The sequence below is a fragment of the Camelina sativa genome, chromosome 5 (assembly GCF_000633955.1).
Source record: "Camelina sativa cultivar DH55 chromosome 5, Cs, whole genome shotgun sequence".
In the NCBI taxonomy this organism is placed as follows: Eukaryota; Viridiplantae; Streptophyta; class Magnoliopsida; order Brassicales; family Brassicaceae; genus Camelina; species Camelina sativa.
In genome coordinates, this window is record NC_025689.1 from 19,665,250 (window position 1) to 19,688,770 (window position 23,521).

The window sequence follows — 23,521 nt, forward strand, 5'->3', positions numbered from 1 at the left end:
CAATGTTGATGTTCTCTCCATCATGTGTCACGGTGATGGTATTGATGATGATGATGATGATGGTATCACTGCGCGTGAATGGGTATAGCCGTTGCATTGAAAGCGAAAGGAAAGGATTGCTAGAGCTCAAGGCCTATCTCAACAACACCATGAATCCGTATGATTGGCCTAATGACACAGACAGCGATTGTTGCAGATGGAAAAGAGTCAAGTGTGATCTTAAAAGCAAGCGTGTGATCAGCCTCGTCTTGAGTGATACATACGACGCTCCTCCCCTACTAAATCTTTCCGTGTTCTATCCCTTTGAAGAATTACAAACTCTAAATTTACGTGGTCTCGGGTACTGCCAAGGCTGGTTCGATGATATCTATGGTATATTATCATTTACTTCCATTTCTTATCATATTTTCCATCCGAAAAAGTTCATTCTCTAGTCACATATATCATTGGTTTCGATTTGCAGGTTATAAAAGCCTCGGGAGATTGAAAAATCTTAAGATCTTCGATTTCAGTAAAAACAGCGGCGTCAATATTAGTATTTTACCTTTTCTAAATACAGCTTTTTCGCTTAGAACTTTAATACTTCGTGGGAATTATATGGAAGTTGTAAAGGTATATAGGACAAGAAATCACTCAAACTGCTTGGAAACGCACCAAGCAAACGCTTTTATTCAAACTTATAAAAACTTCCTTTTACAAGTTATGAATCTAAGCCTACTCTCTTGCCTATCTATCACAACACACTGTGTAGATCTAAAAGAGTAAAATGAACACACTCACCTTCAAAGCTTTTCTGATTGTTTGAAGGCTTACAAAATCTCACAACTTTTATCCACGAGTGCTAACTCTTTTTGCGGCTAGCCCTCGTCTCTTTAAACCCTTCACACACGATCTCTAACCTAGATCTTTGTGAATCCCTAACTAAAAGGAAATATTCCTTATCCTAAGAAATATCCTCCCTTAACTCTCTCGATCAAATATACCCTCAATATCTTCGCATATATCTTGATCTTCTTCTTCCTTCCTTCTCACGCTTCTTATCACGACTTCCATAATCTTCTTCCACGTCAGCCCACCTGCCACGTCAGCATATCAGCACTCTGAGACACTTCACAAGCTCCTGTCACCTTCAGAGCTCTGATGCGCTTTCAATCTCCCCCTTTTTGACTGAATCTTGCCACAAAAGCAACTGCAGTATCAACCCTGAAAATACACAGACAACACAGCCAAGACAAAAAACACAACCGTACTAGCAGAATATTCCAGCAATCAACTCAAGACGGTTAACCGATAAAGACTTGTAAAAATAAATTGTTCAAAGCCAAAACAGAAACAAAATAGCCAAAACAGAAACAAAATAAAACAAGCCTCAAGTTTTAAACAGGGGAGAAACACATAAAATCAACAAAAACAGTGAGCAACAACAACAACTGCTCCCCCATAGCTTAATCTCCCCCTCAGGCCTCTGAAACAGACTCATCTCCCCCTGCTTGTTTGGCACAGTTTAGTCAAAAATACCAAGAAACTAAACCAGAAATTGGAACGAATCGCAAAGTGAGAAACTACTTACCAGCGTCCAAAGCATCTTGCAGGATCTTAATTGCCAACCGGATGGCTTTGCGCTCTGCAGATGACCCTTTTGGAGAAACAGGGTCAACAGGGACGGATGATGTCTTCTTCCCCTTTGCCTTCTTTGCATCTTTTGACGACAAACTCGGAACAGGTCTCTGAGCAGTCAGCAATTGATAGATGAGGCTGGGAAACGGCAACCGGAAGCCAGACTGAGCTTGTAACCCTAGTTGAATGATCTGGTCGTAGATCATCCGTCCAAAATCAAACGAAATCCCATGCATGATCATGTAGATCACCAGAGCCCTATTCGTCGAGATGTACCCCGTGTTCACCGTGGGAGACCAGTTGCTACAGCAGATCCGATGCAGATCCTTGATCACCGGGTTCTTAATTGCAGTAGACACCAGCTGCTTGCAGGATTTGACTCTTCCATCAGAGAGAAACAGAGCCATATCCTCCTCCAGAATTGCAGCCGTCTGCAATCTCTGTTCGCGCACATCCACAGACTTCAGACCAAACAGGGCATTGATACGGCTTGGAGAGAACTCATAGACCCAGTCTCGGACGAGCACGTCGACAGACTCCCCCTCAATCTTGACCGTTGGAAGATTCGCCCAGAATTCATAGACCACCTCCGAGTCGTACGAGCCAATCTGAGTAACGGTTTTAAGCAGCCCAGCGTTGTCTATGAACTCTCTAGTCTTGTCTGCAGCATCGAGTGGATAACAAACCTCGGGAGCAAGCGTTTGAGAGGCAAAGAACCCATATCGTCGAACAGCTTCTGAGGAGATGAACCGTCTGGCATCAAAATCGTTTGACGAGGCTCCTCGGGATGTGGTGGATGTGCCCTTATCTTTGTGGAGAGATGGGCGTTTGGAGTCACGACTGTCTAGATCAGCAGGCGGTTGTCTTTTGCGTAAACGGTATGAGACTCCTTGAGACGGCAGGACAGGTACAGGCACATCACCGGTAAGATCTACCACCGGAAATCGAGAAGTCACCTCTCTCGGCGGAGAAGACGAGGAGTCGCAGGTCTCTTGGTTCCCGTGAGAAGGCGAGGGAACTTGATCCACCCGAGTCGGTGATGCAGTGACAGACTCCTCCCGAGGCTGGTAAACCACCATGGCAGTCGCGGGATCGATAGGAGCATGTGGAGTGGGCGGAGGCAATGAAGACGGTGGAGTGTGAAGCTCCTCATCTGAGCTGGAGTCATAGTGGAAACCACTAAAGATGGACTTCATGGTTGATAGAGCGTTGATCGAACGGAGAAGAGAGAGATTTGAGCAGAAGATTAATCGACACAGGATTGAAATCGCAAAGGTGATGAGGAAAACGCCAAAACCCTAGCTGCTCCTTTTTATACACCTCCGTGAGTCTCAATGGGCTGCACAAACTCGGCCCAAAACATTAAAGATTTCCTGAAACCACTTAATTAGGCATCAGTGTACACTGAATCTATTTCCTCATTTGACTGCATTCAGTCGTTAATTCAACCAATCACAATTAATATTAATGCATTAATAAATCTCATTCTTCCTCTTTTTCAATCCAAATTAACAGATTCATGAATCAAACACACAGATACACACAGCCACTAATGACAGATTCTGAGGGACCTTGAACGAGAATTAAACACAGATGAGCATTAAATAATTTTTTTTTTTTTTCTTTAAAAAATTAAACAGTGCAGAAGACAGAACACTAACCAGACCTTTGTCGTACCAGCCACTTGTTCAGAACCTTTACTAGAAACTATCACAACCTCTTGAATTGTCGAAGATCAGAGGACTGTTGCATGTGGGTAGTCTTTCACACTGACATGCCTTTAGTCTCCAGTCCATCCCAACATGTTAAGGCAGCTGGAGTTCATCTCTTTGAAGAGCACAAAATATATATATATATATATATATATACTTTTTTTTCTCCAAACAGCCTTATGATGACTGCTTCAGCATTTTGAGCTTCAGTGACATCATTTGATTGTGTCAGCCACTGATTCGGAACTCATCATTTCTTAGGTTATTAAACCTTCGAATGACTGTGCATATCTCTTCACAGCTCTTTGACCTCCTTAATCATGACAACGTTTAGCAGGACGGACAGACCGGCATGACAGGCAGCTATTTCCCACACTCTTTCAGATGTTGATCTTCTATATATTCCAGGATTTCTATGATCTGTTCTAGCTCCAGTTCCTGCCTTAGACCAACACAACTCAGAGAAATAGTTAGAATTCACAGACACCAATGGACTTTCTCAGATTTATGAATCTGTTGAAGTCCAGAGGCTTAGTAAACAAATCAGCCAGTTGAAAATCAGTGCTCACATGGTCTATCTCAATCAGTTTCGCCTCAACAAGTTCACGAACAAAGTGGTGTCTAATATCTATGTGTTTTGTTCTAGAATGCTGGACAGGATTCTTAGAGATGTTTATAGCACTCAAATTATCACAATGAATTAACAAAATGTCAGAATCCATACCATAGTCAGAGGACATTTGACGCATCCACAGGAGCTATGTACAACAGCTGCCCAAGGCAATATATTCTGCCTCAGTGGTTGACAGTGAGACACTGTTCTGCTTCTTGCTATGCCATGAAATTAGGTTGTTGCCCATAAAGAAGCATCCTCCACTTGTACTTCGTCGATCATCCACAGAACCTGCCCAATCAGCATCGCAGTATCCGCTCAGACTGGTGTTGGTATCCTTGGTGAAGAAAATACCAAAGTTCACTGTCCCCTTGATGTATTTGATGATCTTCTTGACTGCTAGTAAGTGAGACATCTTGGGCTTGGCCTGGTACCGTGCGCATATCCCTACTGACAGACAAATGTCAGGCCTGCTCGCTGTCAGGTAGAGCAAGCTCCCAATCATACCTCTATATAGTCGTTCATCCACATCCTCTCCTTCCTCATCTTTTGAAAGCTTGTCATTGACTCTCATAGGTACATTAGCTTCTTTACTCTTCCCTAAACCAAACCGCTGTACCAATTCTTTGGCATAGGTGCTTTGAGAAACAAAGATCCCATCAGCTGATTGTTCTACTTGCAGACCCAGGAAATATTTCAGCTCTCCCACCATACTCATCTCAAACTCCTGTGACATGTTTTTCACAAACCTTTGCACCAGAGACTGACAGGTAGAACCAAAGATAATGTCGTCCACATAGATCTGAACAAACATCAAGGCACTGTTGCTGTTGAGAACAAACAGTGTCTTGTCTACACTTCCACGAACATATCCTTGATCCAGAAGAAACGTAGTTAACCTCTCATACCATGCTCTTGGAGCCTGCTTGAGACCATATAGTGCTTTCTTCAGACGGTACACATGCTCAGGGTGTTGTGGATTCTCAAAGCCTTTTGGTTGTTCCACAAACACTTCTTCTTGTAAAATCCCATTCAGAAATGCACTTTTAACATCCATCTGATGTAATGTAAACTTGAGAGCACATGACATACCAAACATGAACCTGATGGATTCTAGCCTCGCCACCGGAGCAAAGGTTTCATCAAAGTCAACTCCTTCGACTTGAGAGTAACCTTGAGCCACAAGTCTTGCTTTATTTCTCACAATGCATCCACTGGCATCACTCTTATTCTTAAAGATCCACTTCGTTCCCACTATATTGACATCAGCTGGCCGTTTAGTGAGTTCCCACACATTGCTGCGCTCAAATTGTTCCAGCTCAGCTTGCATTGCAGCAACCCATAACTCATCTCGAAGAGCCTCTTTGTGGTTCTTTGGTTCCATAGTGGAAACAAAACAGGCAAATTGAACGATCTCAGAGTACTGAGAGACAGTGTCTAGAACTACAGTCTTCTGTTTCCTTCCAGCCAGTTGAGCAAAGTCAATCTGTTTGCCCCTGGTAACTCTACCCCCCTGAATCGCACCGATAACATTGCCTGAGGAGTGATTCCGATGAACCTGAGAAGATGGAGGAAGCTCGTCTGTTGACAGTCCAGCGCTGGCATGATCACTGAGACTCCCAGAGACTTGCTCAGACTTCTCATCATCAGTTACCAGATCCTTGTCAGAGAGAACAGGCACCATACCAACTCGTGGAAACGAAGTATCATCAAAAACAACATTTACCGTTTCCTGAACCGATCTTGTGCGTTTGTTGTAGACACGAAAGGCAGTGCTGTGTCCGGAGTAACCAAGAAAGATCCCTTCATCACTCTTTGAGTCAAATTTACCCAACTGATCCTTGTCATTCAGAATGTAGCATAGACAGCCAAACACATGAAAGTAGCTTACAGTTGGGGACTTTCCTTTCCATAACTCATAGGGAGTCTTGCTGGTCCTTGGTCGGACATACACACGATTGATAATGTAGCAAGCAGTGTTGACTGCTTCATCCCAAAACCGATGTGGCACTTGATTCCCATGCAGCATAGCTCTCGCCATCTCTTGCAGTGTTCTGTTCTTTCATTCAACAACACCATTCTGCTCTGGGGTTCTCGAAGCAGAGTACTGATGAACAATGCCCTGATTTCCGCAGAATTGATCAAACTTGTCATTCTGAAACTCTCCTCCATGATCACTCCTAATAGTTTGATTGGAACATTTTTCACTTTTAATCTGCAGGGCAAGAATGCGAAAGCATTCNAAGGAATTTCTTCACCAGCTTCTTGTCCTTGTAGCATTTACCCAACACTACAGCTTCTTGTGCAATACCACTCAGACGACTGCTGTAATCAGCAACTGACTCAGTTNATCAGCTTTTTCTCTAAGAAATCACACCCAGGTGTAGCGAGTGAAATCGTCCACCATGACAAAGATGAACCGTTGCCCAGAAATGCTCTGAACTTGAATTGGACCCATCAGATCCATATGTACCAACTGGAGTGCGTGACTAGTGCGAACATCTGTCACAGGCCCATGAGACGTCTTGACTTGCTTGCCTTTGTTGCAAGGGCCACATATGAAATGTGGATCACCTTTCAGCTTAGGAATTCCACGCACAACCTCTTGATTAGCCAATTTCATCATTGTGCGAATGTTGAGATGACCAAGCTTCTGGTGCCACAGTTCTGTATCCAACTCAGCAGTCGTGTTAAGGCACTGTATTGATGATTTCCACATGTAACAGTTGTTACCAGATCTCCTGCCTCTAAGTCGTACTGACCCTTGTTGATCCACAGCCTTGCACTCCTTCTTGGTGAATGTGACATCCAGACCTTCATCACACAACTGGCTGATACTTATCAGATTTGCCTTCAACCCTTCAACCAAGAAGACATCCTTAAGACGTGGTTGAGAATCACCACCAGTTGTGCCTTTTCCTCGAATCGTACCCTTTCCTCCATCACCAAAATTAACTCTTCCTCCAGCAACGCCTTCTAGATGTGATAGATTATCACGGGCACCAGTCATATGCCTTGAGCATCCACTGTCAAAATACCACTTGGCCTGATCAACCTCTGTTTTTTCTGCTGTGAAAGCCACATGACAGTAGAGATCATCTTTCCTGACATACCCCTGTGTGTTTCTTCTTACAGCTGGATAAAACTCACCACGATGCATAAGATTAGACACACGATTCTGGAACTGATAACATTGGGCTTTGTAGTGAGTTANTGCTTCTTATCACGACTTCTATAATCTTCTTCCACGTCAGCCCACCTGCCACGTCAGCATATCAGCACTCTGAGACACTTCACAAGCTCCTGTCACCTTCAGAGCTCTGATGCACTTTCAATCTCCCCCTTTTTGACTGAATCTTGCCACACAAGNAGGTTTCTTGAATTCGGATTCACAGGAACCTGATCATACATTCTAGTCGTTTGAGAGAACTTCCTCTCCTTCAGCTCTGGTTCAGACTCCACTCCTTTGACAAATTGAGTGGTTGGGTTGGTGTTTGTTGCTTGGTAACCCAGACCCCATTTCAGATTGCTGGATCTTCCAGTGCTAAGCAGTGTATCCAGATCTTTGGTTCCTTTATTCAGCATCCTGATATTCTTCAGCTGTTCATCTAACTGCTTCTCAAGTCGCAAAGTCTTTGCCTTTTCGTCACTTAATTCTTTAGAGATCATTGCCACATGAAGCTGTAGAGTATCTCTCTCAGAAGTTAACTGTGTGTTGTCTTGAGTCTTCTGAACCACCGTCTTGATGAGAAGCTCTATCTGATCTTCTACTGACAAATCAGCCTCTTCTCCATCTGAATCAGAATTCACCTTCTCATCTACGTCCTTGGTTTCCAGCACCACATCATCTTCTTCATCTTCCTCAATGACACCAAGCAGTGCCAGGAAGCTGTTAAGCACCTCTCCTTTGCTGACCTCTTCATCTGAGTCGCTTTCGCTCCAAGTGATGTAGGACTTCTGCTTGTTTTCTCGTGAAGGACAATCAAACTTAGTGTGACCGTAGCCCTTACATCCATAGCATTGCAAAGAATTCTTTCGTTTGTTGTTTGGACATTCAGACTTGTAATGCCCAAAACCCTCACATTCAGCACACTGTCGTTCTTGCTTGTCACCCTTCCTGATCTCCTTATCAGTATTGGATTTCAAGACCGATGATGTTCCCTTCCGCTGACCTCTTTCCATCTTGCGAAAGTATTTCTTAACCAACAAGCCAACTTTTTCTTCATCTGCAACTTCCTGAGACTCTGCAATCTTCTGTTCCTCAATGGCTTTAAGGGCAAATGATTTCTCATTTATCTTTTCCTTCTTCTTCAGCTGTATCTCAAATGCCTGCATCATCCCAACCACTTGATTGTACTTGAGCTCATCAGAATTCAGTGAAACATCAATAGCAGACCTGTGTGGTTGAAACTTATCCGGCAGACTCCTAAGGAATTTCTTCACCAGCTTCTTGTCCTTGTAGCATTTACCCAACACTACAGCTTCTTGTGCAATACCACTCAGACGACTGCTGTAATCAGCAACTGACTCAGTTTCTGTCATGTGCAAGTTTTCAAAATCTGAAGCGAGATTGTCCAGCCTTGTACGTTTGACCCTACTTGTGCCTTCAAACGTGACTACCAGAATGTCCCATGCTTCCTTGGCAGCTTCACACCCTTGAAATTGATTGAAAATGTCCCTAGGCAGCGACTTGAAGATAACTGACAGAGCCTGTGAGTTATGTTTGGACTCCGCTTTTTCTTCGGCTGTCCATTTCTTCCTGTGCTTAGGCACCATGTCTCCCTTCTCATTTTTTTCCGTTGGATGTGACCAACCATCTTCCACCGCAAACCAAGCTTCCATGTCGATGCTCGAGATGGCTTGCTTGATTGACACTTTCCAAAAACCAAAGCACTCAGGATCGAGTTTCAATGGTGATTGAACCGCAACAAAATCCAGTGATTTCTCCATACCCTTGCCGCAAGATCTCACCTGTTGAAAAAGGATATCAGAACTTTTTATCAGGTGCTTGCTCTGATACCAATTGTAAAGGTATAGATGACAACAAATCACTCAAACTGCTTGGAAACGCGCCAAGCAAACGCTTTTATTCAAACTTATAAAAACTCCCTTTTACAAGTTATGAATCTAAGCCTACTCTCTTGCCTATCTATCACAACACACTGTGTAGATCTAAAAGAGTAAAATGAACACACTCACCTTCAAAGCTTTTCTGATTGTTTGAAGGCTTACAAAATCTCACAACTTTTATCCACGAGTGCTAACTCTTTTTGCGGCTAGCCCTCGTCTCTTTAAACCCTTCACACACGATCTCTAACCTAGATCTTTGTGAATCCCTAACTAAAAGGAAATATTCCGTATCCTAAGAAATATCCTCCCTTAACTCTCTCGATCAAATATACCCTCAATATCTTCGCATATATCTTGATCTTCTTCTTCCTTCCTTCTCATGCTTCTTATCACGACTTCTATAATCTTCTTCCACGTCAGCCCACCTGCCACGTCAGCATATCAGCACTCTGAGACACTTCACAAGCTCCTGTCACCTTCAGAGCTCTGATGCACTTTCAGAAGGTACGTTCCCAGTGACAGGTATGCCCCACTTTCCGGTTTTTATAGAGCTCAATATCAAACTCTAGAGAGTAGTACGTACTTTGTGATCTTTAAACTTGTTTTAAACTTCTGGATCAGAGCTAAAAAACTTGAGAAATCTAGAAGTGTTGGATCTAAGTAGTAACGCGTTCGTTGGCCCAGTGCCAGGTAAATCTAGCTAGCAAAAATGCAAAAAAATTCTTTACCTCCTATTCTATTCATATATAGATCGAAAATATTCACTTGGACACACTTGTTAAATTGATCTCTCTTCATATCACTTTGCCTTACCACAGACTTGGCAAATTTTCATAACCTTCAAGGCTTGGACTTGAGCAATAATAGATTTTCTGGATCATTGGAAACGAAAGGTATGTTAGTAAATTAAATTATTATTATCCTTATATAATGGAAATGATCTCGTCGTCTTATGCAATGGGACACTTCCATCTATTATCAGCAATCTTGATTCTCTCGAATACTTATCTCTATCAAATAATGAGTTTGAGGGCGTCTTCTCTTTCGAGTTAATTGCCAACCTCTCCAAGCTTAAAGTGTTCAAACTGTCATCAAGATCTAGTTTGCTGCAGGTTAAAACGCAAGTTTCTTGGCAACCAAGGTTCCAGTTAAATGTTATGGAATTACAGTATTGCAACTTGGGAAAGTTTCCAAGCTTTCTTCAACACCAGAAAGATTTGCGCGTAATTAATCTCTCTAACAACAAGTTGGCTGGATCATTTCCCTCTTGGTTTTTGGAGAAAAATCCAAAACTTCGGATTTTGCTTTTGCAGAACAACTCTCTCAGCATGCTTCAGCTGCCAAGACTAGTTAAGCACAGCTTGCAGGTTTTGGATTTATCAACCAATAAATTTGATCGACGGCTTCCAAAGAATTTGATCGACGGTTTCATGGGAGTTTGCCATCTTCATTCGGTGCGATGAAAATGATCGACTTCTTGGATCTATCTCATAATAACTTCTCTGGCACGCTACCAAATAAATTCTGCATTGGTTGTTCTTTTTTGGCTATTTTAAAGCTTTCATAGAACAGATTTAGTGGCCAAGTTTTTCCAAAACCAACAAATCTTCGAAGGTTGGCTATATTGTTTGTGAATAACAACCTGTTTACTAGGATCGCAGATGGATTGCTTCGTTCAAAAAGATTGTATGTGCTAGACATGTCGAATAACTATCTACAAGGTGTCATTCCAAGTTGGTTTGGCGAGACTGAGTTACTTTATCTTTCTCTGTCGAATAATCTTTTGGAAGGTACTCTACCAATAACCATTTTTAACATATCCACCATTAAACTTTTAGACCTGTCTAGGAATAAGTTATCAGGGAATATGTCGTCGCATTTTAATGGTCTGAATATGAGTTTGTTGTACCTCCACGACAATGAGTTCAGTGGGACGATTCCAAGCACATTTGTTGGTGCGGGAATTAACACCCCCAACATACTGATCTAAACCCGTTAAGAGAACCGATCATCTAAACCGGGAGCTCGACCTGGGTTTGGACTTCATCCCTAAAGGCCCAATAACACCGAGAGGCCCACTGCCGAGGTGACGAACCGACACTTCAACTCGCCCTGCGGCTGACCTAGTAAGAAGAGAAAGACTTTCCTAATCAGTTCGCCTGATTTTAGGAAAGTCAATATATTTAATATATTCGAATATTTTCCATAGATCTTTGAATACCTATAAATAGAGGGCAATCCTCTCATTGTAAGGATCATCTAATTTTTAATACAAAAAACCCTAATTCCTCTTTGTTCTTGAGCATAACCTGACTTGTTTCTCAAGAGATTTCATTTCTCCTTTTCTTGTCTACTTTGATCCAAGTTCTTTAAGAGATTGTGCTTGAATTTGTTTCTCTCCCAAACAAATTCATTGTGAGAAACCTCAGTTTCTACAATTAGCACTAGAAGGAGGGGACCTAAGTTCTAAAAACACTTCTCTTCTAGATCTTATCACAAAGAAGCAAGAGCCAAAACCATGTCTTCAATCTCCAACAACGGTGCCACCAACGCAACCGCCCCACAGCAAGATGACCCAACGAACCGGGCAACCAACCCTCAGGACGTCGCCGCGGATCCACCTGTCGCTGCACCCATCACGCGCGTCTACGCGCGGACGGGTATTCGCTGCACTTCGGCTAGCCCTGCAGATGAGTCCGCAGCACCTGCCGACGGAGTGGAGGAGGTCGAGATACGCCATCACGGGGATCAGGAGACCGACGAGGTGCCACCAGTCAACGGAACTGTCGAAAGACAGGGATCGCCCGTGCGAATCGCCCAACCAACCCAGTTCGTCACCATGGACGATCTCCGTCACATGTTCGGAACGATCTCCAAAGACCTCTTGTAGGCGATCTCCGCAACGAATCAATGGCTGGAGACGATGGGGCGCAGCGCACCCCCACCACGTCAACAAAATGAGGTACCATCACAAGAGGTTCGGAGGAACGAGCCTCTAATCCGCCGCCTGTTCAGCGACCCGCCGTCCTCGACTTTCCGGTTCCCGAACTAGCACGTACCATCAGCACTCGCATCAGGGGCACAGCCTCGGTTGGGACAACCTTCTCAGAGAGATCCGGCCACACCTTCCTGCCCCGAGCTGGAAGAAATGCACCTCAAGATCAAAGCTATGGGATCTCTCCTCCACCGAGCTGTCAGCTCGGCACCTGAGATCGATAGAATGTTCGAGGCCTCGCAGCAGTCTCCTTTCACCCAGCGCATCTTGGAAACCTACGTTCCGAACGTAAAGATAAGAGTTCCAACTTACGATGGAACGAAGGATCCAATGAAGCATCTTACCTCGTTCATGGAAACCATCTCCAAAGCTAGGTTCACCGAGGAGCAGAAAGATGCCGGCCAGTGCCAACTGTTCGTCGACAGTCTGGTAGAAAATGCACTGATATGGTTTTCCCATATCCCCCCGGGCACAATCGACTGTTTCGAACAACTGTCGACAGCCTTCCTACGGAATTATCGGGTGTTCATACAACGCAACGCNGGCAACCAAGGTTCCAGTTAAATGTTATGGAATTACAGTATTGCAACTTGGGAAAGTTTCCAAGCTTTCTTCAACACCAGAAAGATTTGCGCGTAATTAATCTCTCTAACAACAAGTTGGCTGGATCATTTCCCTCTTGGTTTTTGGAGAAAAATCCAAAACTTCGGATTTTGCTTTTGCAGAACAACTCTCTCAGCATGCTTCAGCTGCCAAGACTAGTTAAGCACAGCTTGCAGGTTTTGGATTTATCAACCAATAAATTTGATCGACGGCTTCCAAAGAATTTGATCGACGGTTTCATGGGAGTTTGCCATCTTCATTCGGTGCGATGAAAATGATCGACTTCTTGGATCTATCTCATAATAACTTCTCTGGCACGCTACCAAATAAATTCTGCATTGGTTGTTCTTTTTTGGCTATTTTAAAGCTTTCATAGAACAGATTTAGTGGCCAAGTTTTTCCAAAACCAACAAATCTTCGAAGGTTGGCTATATTGTTTGTGAATAACAACCTGTTTACTAGGATCGCAGATGGATTGCTTCGTTCAAAAAGATTGTATGTGCTAGACATGTCGAATAACTATCTACAAGGTGTCATTCCAAGTTGGTTTGGCGAGACTGAGTTACTTTATCTTTCTCTGTCGAATAATCTTTTGGAAGGTACTCTACCAATAACCATTTTTAACATATCCACCATTAAACTTTTAGACCTGTCTAGGAATAAGTTATCAGGGAATATGTCGTCGCATTTTAATGGTCTGAATATGAGTTTGTTGTACCTCCACGACAATGAGTTCAGTGGGACGATTCCAAGCACATTTGTTGGTGCGGGAATTAACACCCCCAACATACTGATCTAAACCCGTTAAGAGAACCGATCATCTAAACCGGGAGCTCGACCTGGGTTTGGACTTCATCCCTAAAGGCCCAATAACACCGAGAGGCCCACTGCCGAGGTGACGAACCGACACTTCAACTCGCCCTGCGGCTGACCTAGTAAGAAGAGAAAGACTTTCCTAATCAGTTCGCCTGATTTTAGGAAAGTCAATATATTTAATATATTCGAATATTTTCCATAGATCTTTGAATACCTATAAATAGAGGGCAATCCTCTCATTGTAAGGATCATCTAATTTTTAATACAAAAAACCCTAATTCCTCTTTGTTCTTGAGCATAACCTGACTTGTTTCTCAAGAGATTTCATTTCTCCTTTTCTTGTCTACTTTGATCCAAGTTCTTTAAGAGATTGTGCTTGAATTTGTTTCTCTCCCAAACAAATTCATTGTGAGAAACCTCAGTTTCTACAATTAGCACTAGAAGGAGGGGACCTAAGTTCTAAAAACACTTCTCTTCTAGATCTTATCACAAAGAAGCAAGAGCCAAAACCATGTCTTCAATCTCCAACAACGGTGCCACCAACGCAACCGCCCCACAGCAAGATGACCCAACGAACCGGGCAACCAACCCTCAGGACGTCGCCGCGGATCCACCTGTCGCTGCACCCATCACGCGCGTCTACGCGCGGACGGGTATTCGCTGCACTTCGGCTAGCCCTGCAGATGAGTCCGCAGCACCTGCCGACGGAGTGGAGGAGGTCGAGATACGCCATCACGGGGATCAGGAGACCGACGAGGTGCCACCAGTCAACGGAACTGTCGAAAGACAGGGATCGCCCGTGCGAATCGCCCAACCAACCCAGTTCGTCACCATGGACGATCTCCGTCACATGTTCGGAACGATCTCCAAAGACCTCTTGTAGGCGATCTCCGCAACGAATCAATGGCTGGAGACGATGGGGCGCAGCGCACCCCCACCACGTCAACAAAATGAGGTACCATCACAAGAGGTTCGGAGGAACGAGCCTCTAATCCGCCGCCTGTTCAGCGACCCGCCGTCCTCGACTTTCCGGTTCCCGAACTAGCACGTACCATCAGCACTCGCATCAGGGGCACAGCCTCGGTTGGGACAACCTTCTCAGAGAGATCCGGCCACACCTTCCTGCCCCGAGCTGGAAGAAATGCACCTCAAGATCAAAGCTATGGGATCTCTCCTCCACCGAGCTGTCAGCTCGGCACCTGAGATCGATAGAATGTTCGAGGCCTCGCAGCAGTCTCCTTTCACCCAGCGCATCTTGGAAACCTACGTTCCGAACGTAAAGATAAGAGTTCCAACTTACGATGGAACGAAGGATCCAATGAAGCATCTTACCTCGTTCATGGAAACCATCTCCAAAGCTAGGTTCACCGAGGAGCAGAAAGATGCCGGCCAGTGCCAACTGTTCGTCGACAGTCTGGTAGAAAATGCACTGATATGGTTTTCCCATATCCCCCCGGGCACAATCGACTGTTTCGAACAACTGTCGACAGCCTTCCTACGGAATTATCGGGTGTTCATACAACGCAACGCTTCCAGTGCCGAGCTATGGGAGATAATCCAAGAGCCCGACGAACCCCTTCGGAAGTACCTCACCCGATTCAAGGAAAAGTACGCCACTATAACGGTCGCTGAGGACTTCGCAATCGCTGCCTTCAAGAAAGGACTCATTCCCGGCTCCCGATTGCACGTGGATCTCAATATCAGGGAAGCCACTGACCTGGACGAAGCCCTTTATCGAGGATCTCGTGTCGCTTACGTTGAGGAAGACGAGGAGAAATGAGCCAATAAGCTCCCTCCTCCTCGCCCAGCCGTGGCCAAAGAAAAGAGTCGGAAAACCTATCAGGAACCTCGGAAGCACCACGACCCGAGGGACCCCAAGCGCGGAGTGGTCAACACGATATCCGAGGATGAAGGGCAGAACATCGCCTCTTCCGATACACAAGAGGAGCTATACTGCGATTTTCATATGTTCGGCGGCCACTCAACAGCCGAGTGCAAGCACCTATCCAATTACTTATATCAGAAGTACCTATCCGGCGAAATCAAAGTTGTGTATCAACCTAAAGCTTCTCGCGGCGGCCGCGGAGGACGAGGTCGAGGAGGAAGGTTCGGCCGATCCAAACCGGGCCGAGGTCAGAAGGGCGCCTACCAACCCAATAGCACACCAAACACTCCGCAGCTACCACCCCCCGCCGAGCAGCAGACTCCGGCGCCAGTGGAAGTCCCCCAAACACCATCCAAGCGTCAAAAAGGACAGCAGAGCGATCAGGCGGCACCTCGGGGTCGTATCTCTATGATCATCGGTCAGACCGACGAATGCCCGGATTCTGTCTGAGCGCTGAAAAAACAAGCGCGTCAGATCTATAACGTCCAGGCGAGTTCCGAAGAAGAAGCGTTAAGCACTAACCCCATCGCGTTCACAGCGGAGGACGCCAAGGGGATCCATCATCCTCATAACGACCCTCTAGTGGTAGAAGTCAGGATGGGCGAGTTCGACGTAGAACGTGTCTTAGTAGACACCGGTAGCACGGTTAACGTCCTGTTCTCGCAAACACTGGGGAAAATGGGTGTCGCGCCGGAGCAAATCAAACTAGGAAGCAGAACGCTGACCGGGTACGATGGCGTAGCCAAAACCTTGATGGGCGACGTAAAACTGCAAGTCCAAACTGGTGGCATAACACGCAAGACCAAGTTCGTGGTCATAGTTGCCCCACCAATCTCCAACGCCATCTTAGGCTCACCCTGGATCTACTTCATGAAGGCAGTTCCTTCCACCTATCATCTCTGCCTAAAATTCCCAACGGCTGCAGGAATTTATATGTTGTATGGCGACCAGAAGATGGCTAGGACATGTTCCATTCTCGAGAAAAAACAAAGGCGGAAGGACGACGCATAGCAATTACAGGGCAAGGATCACTCCGTCGATCCTCATAAACCAGAACGAGATCGGCTGAAGGCCACAGGATGCTGAATCATACAAGTTAACATCGACGGAACAGACCCCTCACGGACGGTTGGAATTGGGGCCGAACTCGACGAAAGACTCAAGACCGAGCTGGTAGCGTTTATGAGATCGCGATCCTCGACATTCGCCTGGTCCACTAAAGATATGGTAGGCATCGATCTGTCAGTCACATGCCATAAACTGAATATCGATCCCACTTTCTAACCAGTTCGGCAGAAACGACGGCGTCTCGGTACCGAGAGAGCAAAGGCGGTGCAGGATGAAGTCGAGCGACTCCTGAAAGCCGATCAGATAATGGAAGTACAGTACCCCGACTGGCTGGCCAATCCGGTGGTGGTCAAGAAAAAGAACGGTAAATGGCGAGTCTGCGTTGACTTCACCGACCTCAATAAGGCATGTCCCAAAGACTGCTTCCCGTTACCTCATATCGACCGACTCGTGGAGGCCACAGCAGGTAACCAACTCCTCTCGTTCATGGATGCGTTCTCCGGATATAATCAGATCGCGATGAGCCCAGCCGATCGCGAGAAAACCGCGTTCATCACGGATAGAGGAACCTACTGCTACAAGGTGATGCCATTCGGCCTGAAAAACGCAGGGGCGACCTACCAACGCCTGGTCAACACGATGTTCGCCGACCTGTTAGGAAAAACGATGGAAGTCTACATTGACGATATGATGGTCAAATCCCTCATAGCAGAACAACACATCCAGCACCTCGCCGAATGCTTCGACATCCTAGATCGATTCCAGATGAAGTTAAATCCCACCAAGTGCACTTTCGGGGTTACCTCAGGGGAATTCTTAGGATATATCGTCACAGAACACGGAATCAAGGCAAACCCAAAACAGATCGAAGCGGTGCTGGGACTCCCATCGCCAACCAACAAACGAGAGGTACAGCGCTTAACAGGTCGAGTTGCCGCGCTAAACCGTTTCATCGCCCGATTGACGGACAAGTGTCTCCCATTTTATCAGCTCCTTTGGGGCAATAAAGTCTTTCATTGGGACGACGCCTGTGAAGCTGCCTTCGGACAGCTTAAGCAGTACCTGACCAATCAGCCGGTTCTCGTAAAGCCCGAGGAAGGAGAAACGCTATACCTCTACGTCTCCGTCTCCAGCTTGGCGGTAAACGGGGTGCTAGTCCGAGATGATCGCGGCGACCGGCGACCAATATTCTACACAAGTAAGGCTCTCAACGATGCGGAGACACGTTACCCAACCTTGGAAAAACTCGCTCTCGCCTTGATCGTCGCCGCCCGGAAGCTACGACCTTACTTCCAGTCGCACTCCATTGTCGTGTTAACCGACCAGCCGCTCCGGACGGTCCTTCATAGCCCCCTTCAGTCCGGGCGAATTGCAAAGTGGGCAATCGAGCTAAGCGAGTACGATATCGAATATCGTTCTCGCCCGAGCTTAAAGTCACAGGTCCTAGCGGATTTCATTATCGAACTATGCCCTGACCTCGAAGAGACCATACCTAAGGAGGTACCCTGGACGCTGTTCACCGACGGCTCCTCTTCCAACCAAGGATCTGGCGTTGGAATTATACTCTGATCTCCAACGGGCGAAGTCCTCGAGCAAGCAATAAAACTCGGCTTCAGGGCATCAAACAATGAAACCGAGTAAGAGGCCGTCCTAGCCAGACTAGGGTTAGCTCAAGGTCTGGGGGTAACTAGCATCCAAGTTTTCTGCGACTCCCAGTTAGTGGTTAGCCAGTTTAGTGGGGAGTACGGCGCTAAGAACGGGCGCATGGAGGCATATCGCCAGTTACTCCAGAATCTTTCCGCACAGTTCCCCTCGTTTGAACTAATCAAAGTCCTGAGGAGAGAAAACGCGTCAGCAGACGCTCTCGCCGCCCTGGCAAATTGTTCCGACATAAGTCTGCGGCGAACGATCCCAATTGAGTGTATCGAAGCTCCCAGCATCGACCACGCCGACGTGGTGTACACCATCAGTGACGCCGTAGACCCAATGGATGTCGATCCACCCGTCCAGGAGCCGGTGGGAGTTATACAACCGCCAGACGATTGGCAGCTCGAAATAAAGAAGTACATCGAGGACGGCAGCGTCCCGGAGGATCACTGGCAAGCTCGCCGGTTGAAGGCCCGATGCGCACACTACGCCATGATGGGCGGCAACCTCCTCCGACGCAGTTCGTCCGGAGTCCTTCTCACCTGCGTCGATCAAGAGGAAGCGGAACGAATAATGACGGAGGTCCATGAGGGTGATGGTGGAAACCATTCCGGAGGGCATGCACTCGCGTTGAAAATCAAGAAGGATGGTCATTACTGGCCTACCATGGTCGCTGATTGCGAGGCATTTTCGGCGAAATGCGAACCTTCCCAACACCACGGACAGATGAAACATGTACCTCCCGAGCTGCTAAACACCGTCACCGCGCCATATCCCTTCATACGTTGGGCGATGGATCTCGTCGGCCCACTACCCCCATCAAGGTCAAAGAAGTTCCTCTTGGTCCTGATTGATTATTTCACCAAATGGGGGGAAGCAGACTCGTTCAACAAAATACAGTCACTGGACGTCACCAACTTCATCTGGAAGAACATCATTTGCCGCCATGGGCTCCCTTACGAGATCGTCACCGACAACGGAACACAGTTCACCTCTCTTATCACTAGACGCTGCTTAGGCAAGTGGGGAATACGTTTGAATACCTCGACCCCCCGGTACCCTCAGGGAAACGGCCAAGCCGAGGCAACCAACAAAACCATCATAGACGGGTTGAAGAAACGTCTCGAACTGAAGAAAGGGGTGTGGGCAGATCAACTCGACGGCGTGCTTTGGTCCTATCGGACTACCCCACGACGAGCTACGGGGCAATCTCCATTTTCGTTAGCATACGGCATCGAGGCTCTGGCCCCAGCCGAAGCTGGAGTGCCTACATTACGCCGCGCTATGCTGGTCGACGATTCCGAGCTCAACGACAGCATGCTGCTCGATAACATTGACTTCGCCGAAGAATTGCGCGATCAAGCTCTCATCTGGATCCAGAATTACCAGAATGCCGCGTCTAAGTATTACAACAAAGCTGTTCGCCAGCGCATATTTAATGAGGGCGACCTGGTGTTGCGCGAGGTGTACGAGAATACAAAGGAGACCAACGCTGGCAAACTCGGTGCTCGCTGGGAAGGGCCGTATCTCATCTCCAAGATAATTTGCCCCGGAGTATACGAGCTCCTCACCATGGAAGGCAAGCGGATAAAAAACTCTTGGAACGCGGCTCACCTCAAACGATACTACTACTAGACCATTTGATTAAACTCGGTTTTTGAAAGTATGTACACTATGAACTACGACTGGCTTGATCCCGAATTTCAGGTACGTAGGCAGCCTTTGATTTCTTTTACAAGATATCGAGGGCAAAGCTAGGAAAACAATAAGATTTCTTTTATCCTGAAAGGACTTGTTATTTCAATTTATGACTGCCATCTCACCACATACAAAGAGTATTCGACATCGGCATATCGCCCTAGAACGACGGTGCATAAAAAACAAAAAACAAAAAGGGAGGGCTACAAGCAAGAACAAATGACGATCTAATGCAGTAATAGGTCTTCTAGTCTCGGGAAGCAGATGCGAAGTGTGACCCCCTCCACAGGCACAGAGCTCGAGAGGTCAGACTCCAACGGTTCCTCGACGGCTCTACCTTCCAGATATGCTCGCCAGTGTCGACGCTCCCGCCTCAGCTCTTCTAGCCGACATGCTGGCACTTCTGCTCCCTTGTCCGCCATTTCCTCCAAAAAGCGCATGGACCCTCCACGGTATGACTCTCCCGGTAATGATGATCTGTGGCCTCCAGGTGAAGGATGTATTGGCGTAACTTCTCTATACGACCCCTATAGATCAGGATTTCCGCAACATGCAGATTCTCCGATTCGCCTAACGGCTCGTAGTCACCTTCCGGCAGGTCGGGCAATAAGGTCCTGGCGACCTCCCCCTCACATTGATCACAATCGGCAAGTAGTCGGGTCATGCGCCAACTTGCCAGATAGAAGCCTCTGGTGATGAGCTCGTCAAGAACCGAGATGGTTCCTTCTAGGCGGCAGAGCTGGTAGATGAGATCGTATTTCAGACGGAACGCCTTGATATACTAGCTCATCCGCTGACAGCAGGCTCGATAGATGTGAATCTCTCTTTGCACGGGATCCTCCTCAATGTCCACGGCGAGTTCGTGGGATGGGAGCGAAACTGCCTGTTCTATGGGAAGGGCGATATTCGACGCTTCCGGGTCGAATCCACTGACTCCGCCAGCAGTCAGCTCTCGAGCTCGCCTCAACCATGCAGATCGTGTTATGGTAGGCATAATTTGCAGTTAATCTTTCTGAAGTTTGGATGAGAGATGCTCAGCAAACCTCCTCTTCACCTATTTATAGGAGGAAAGGGGGAGATAAATGTTGCGTCCCAAAAATCTAGCACCAATCAGATCGTGGGAAGATACGCGCTGCGTCCCGAGACTCTTCCACCAATTAAATTGCATTGTGAAACCGCGTCTGTATTTAATGCAGCGGTTACGCCTCGGAAATGAGCAAAAAAAAAAAAAAANAAAAAAAAAAAAAAAAACCTACTCAGTTCGGAACCAAACTACTCGACATCTCGGCCAGGTGATCGACCTACTCTCCATCAGGAGATAAATCGGACACAGAGAATTCCTTTCGGAATTGTTCCGATCATAAGCCTCCGGCGCGAGGCACATCGAGCCCAGAGAATTCTTCTAGAATTGTCTCGATAACTCCTTGACGAGAGATAAGCCGAACCCAGAGAATTCTTTTAGAATTGTTTCGTAAGTTCCAGTTTGGACGGATATAAGCCGAACCCAGAGTTTTAAATTTCGCCTTTCGACTTCCAAACTGGAGCAAAGAAGGTAAGCCGAAGTCCTATACTTCGCCCTTCGCTAAAGCGCATTAACGCTCGGGTTAAATTACCCTCAATAAGGATTATTCAGTGTAAGTCGGGAGACGTCTTGCCTCATTTTAATTTCCAATTAAAATAAAAAAAGAAACTTTATTGCAAGGACGAATTGTTTGAACAGGACAAATACGACAGAGAATTAGGAAATAAAACGAAAAGATCAGATCGCCAAAGCATGTCAACCATCCAGGTCAAGTCCGGCGGCAATCTTCCTAGTATCAGCTTTAAGACGCTTCGGCATGGGCCATAGGAGTTGAAGTCCCGTTTTCTCCCAGTCCGCAGGATGCGACTCCAATGCCCTGATCTTTTGCTCGGCCTCGTCCATACGAGCAACGGCTTTTCCTCTCTTCGCCCTTAAGGAGGTGATCTCGGCGTCCAATGCCGCCAGACGGTCATTGATTTCATTCTTCTTCATGCGGTGATAATATAGCTTGTGACATTGTTCGCGATGCACGGATTCGATCTGCGCACAAGGTCGTCGATCAATAAAGATTTGTTATGATAAATCCGCATAGATAAAACTAGGGTTTGTTACCTGGCGAACGAAGGCATGAGCAGCAGCAGCTTCAATGTTGTTGGCACGTCTGCTCGTGTAAAACGTCTTCACCTTGGAGGGCATGAACTCGCCGCTCAAAGAAAAACTTGGTTCACTGGGAATCGAGTTCTCCGACTGATAGCACTCATTGCAGTAGTCGATCAAGCACTGCGGCATGTCCGCCACCCTGTCCAGACCATTTTCGATCCAGAACCTTGGGTGGGATTCGAGCAGCTTAAGTTTGAAAAGCAGTTCACTTCGCGACTGCTCTATTGCGGCTAATCGCCCGCGGTACTCGGAGTGGCGTTCTTCGACGCGAGAAAGGAAGGTCTCTAATTCCAGCCTCTTCTCTGGACTTACACGAAACATTAGCATCCAGGGAGCTCGGGTGTTCGGGTAAAAGGGCATCCCTCGCTCGATGGCTTCCGAGTTTGAGAACGTCGGGACGTCGCTCCTCACCTCGACTGAAGAAGCAGTACTGCCAACAGAACTCGGCATCTCGAAATTGTTTCATCAAAGTTACGGTAAAATCAAGCATGGGGCAACCATATTTATACTAATCCTAATAAAAAGGCGATATTCCGTGTAAGCGCAAAAGGGAAATTTCCAAAAGAAAAACAGAAGTCGGTCGCGAAATAGGCAGCAATATCACAAAGTCGTAAAAAGGAAAATACAAAAAGAAAGGAGAACAGAACGCATTCCTAGGGGATGTTGTCAGACAGATTGGCCCGGAAAAGCCCGGCATTGGAGCCGTACGGGTGTTGAACGGAATCAAGAGCCGTAGTTCCAGATTGAAGCAGTCCAAAGCCGAGTTGGTCTGGAGACATGTCGAGATCGCCTTCTCCGAACTCTAGGAGGTCTAACGCTTCCACCTCAGTCCGAGCGATCTCTTGTTTCTCCTTGATCTCAGCAATCAGATTGTCAGGAATGGATGCACCGTTCTTCAGAAGATAATCCATGATCTCCTCAAACCCGTACGCTTGGTTGAGAACATCCTCTTTCGGACGGACCATCTCTTGCTCACGCAGGTAATCCTTTACCTTGTCAAGTCGGCGCTGGGCTTTCTTCGTGGTGCCCTCAACCTTGGCTTGGCGATCTAGGCGAAGTCGTCTCATCTCTGACTCGAGCTTTGCCCCAATATCCTCGAACTGCCTCGTCAGCTCGGCCTTCTCTTCCCCCAGAGCTTTCTCCTGCGATTCCAGCTCGGCAACCCTCCTTTCCAGGTTTTTGCATTCGTGCTCCTTATTCGCAAGAAGACCTTTCAACTCCTTGATCCTCTCGCTCTTTAATTTATCCACCTCTCAGAGATTCTCCAAGCACTCCTTTATTTTATCGAACTCGTTTTCTGCCGAGGTCATCGATTTGACGCGCCTATCGTACATAAGAGTGAGTGTAGACATGTAGGCGGCGGTCTGCATTTCGAACCAGAACGAAGTGAGAATCTAAAGGTGCGATATGAATATATGTAAGGAGGGCGATGCGATTCGAACCTGAAGGGTGGACTGAGCGGCTAGGACGTACTGATCTCTGAATTCCAGTTCTTCGAGCGGCGGCTGCATGACCGAAGACACCGAAAGTTGTCTGCACAACTCCCCGACGGCTTCCTTGTTGCACACAAGAGGTGTTTCCCCAAAATAGTCGAAGCAAAATTGGTCAGTTCGAC

General features: G+C 46.6%; 1 protein-coding gene and 1 pseudogene across 1 annotated transcript; both read left to right on the forward strand.

Annotated features, from left to right (window-relative positions):
• Window positions 1-10,716, forward strand: LOC104789410 (receptor-like protein 12). Its single transcript, XM_010515111.2, has 7 exons — window positions 1-372; window positions 464-603; window position 1,652; window positions 9,517-9,534; window positions 9,634-9,702; window positions 9,831-9,905; window positions 10,125-10,716. Exons 1-7 carry the CDS (start codon window positions 3-5, stop codon window positions 10,127-10,129), a joined length of 678 nt encoding a protein of 225 aa, XP_010513413.2. The 5' UTR covers window positions 1-2; the 3' UTR covers window positions 10,130-10,716.
• Window positions 12,161-23,521, forward strand: part of LOC104789413 — a 15,080-nt pseudogene continuing 3,719 nt past the window's right edge.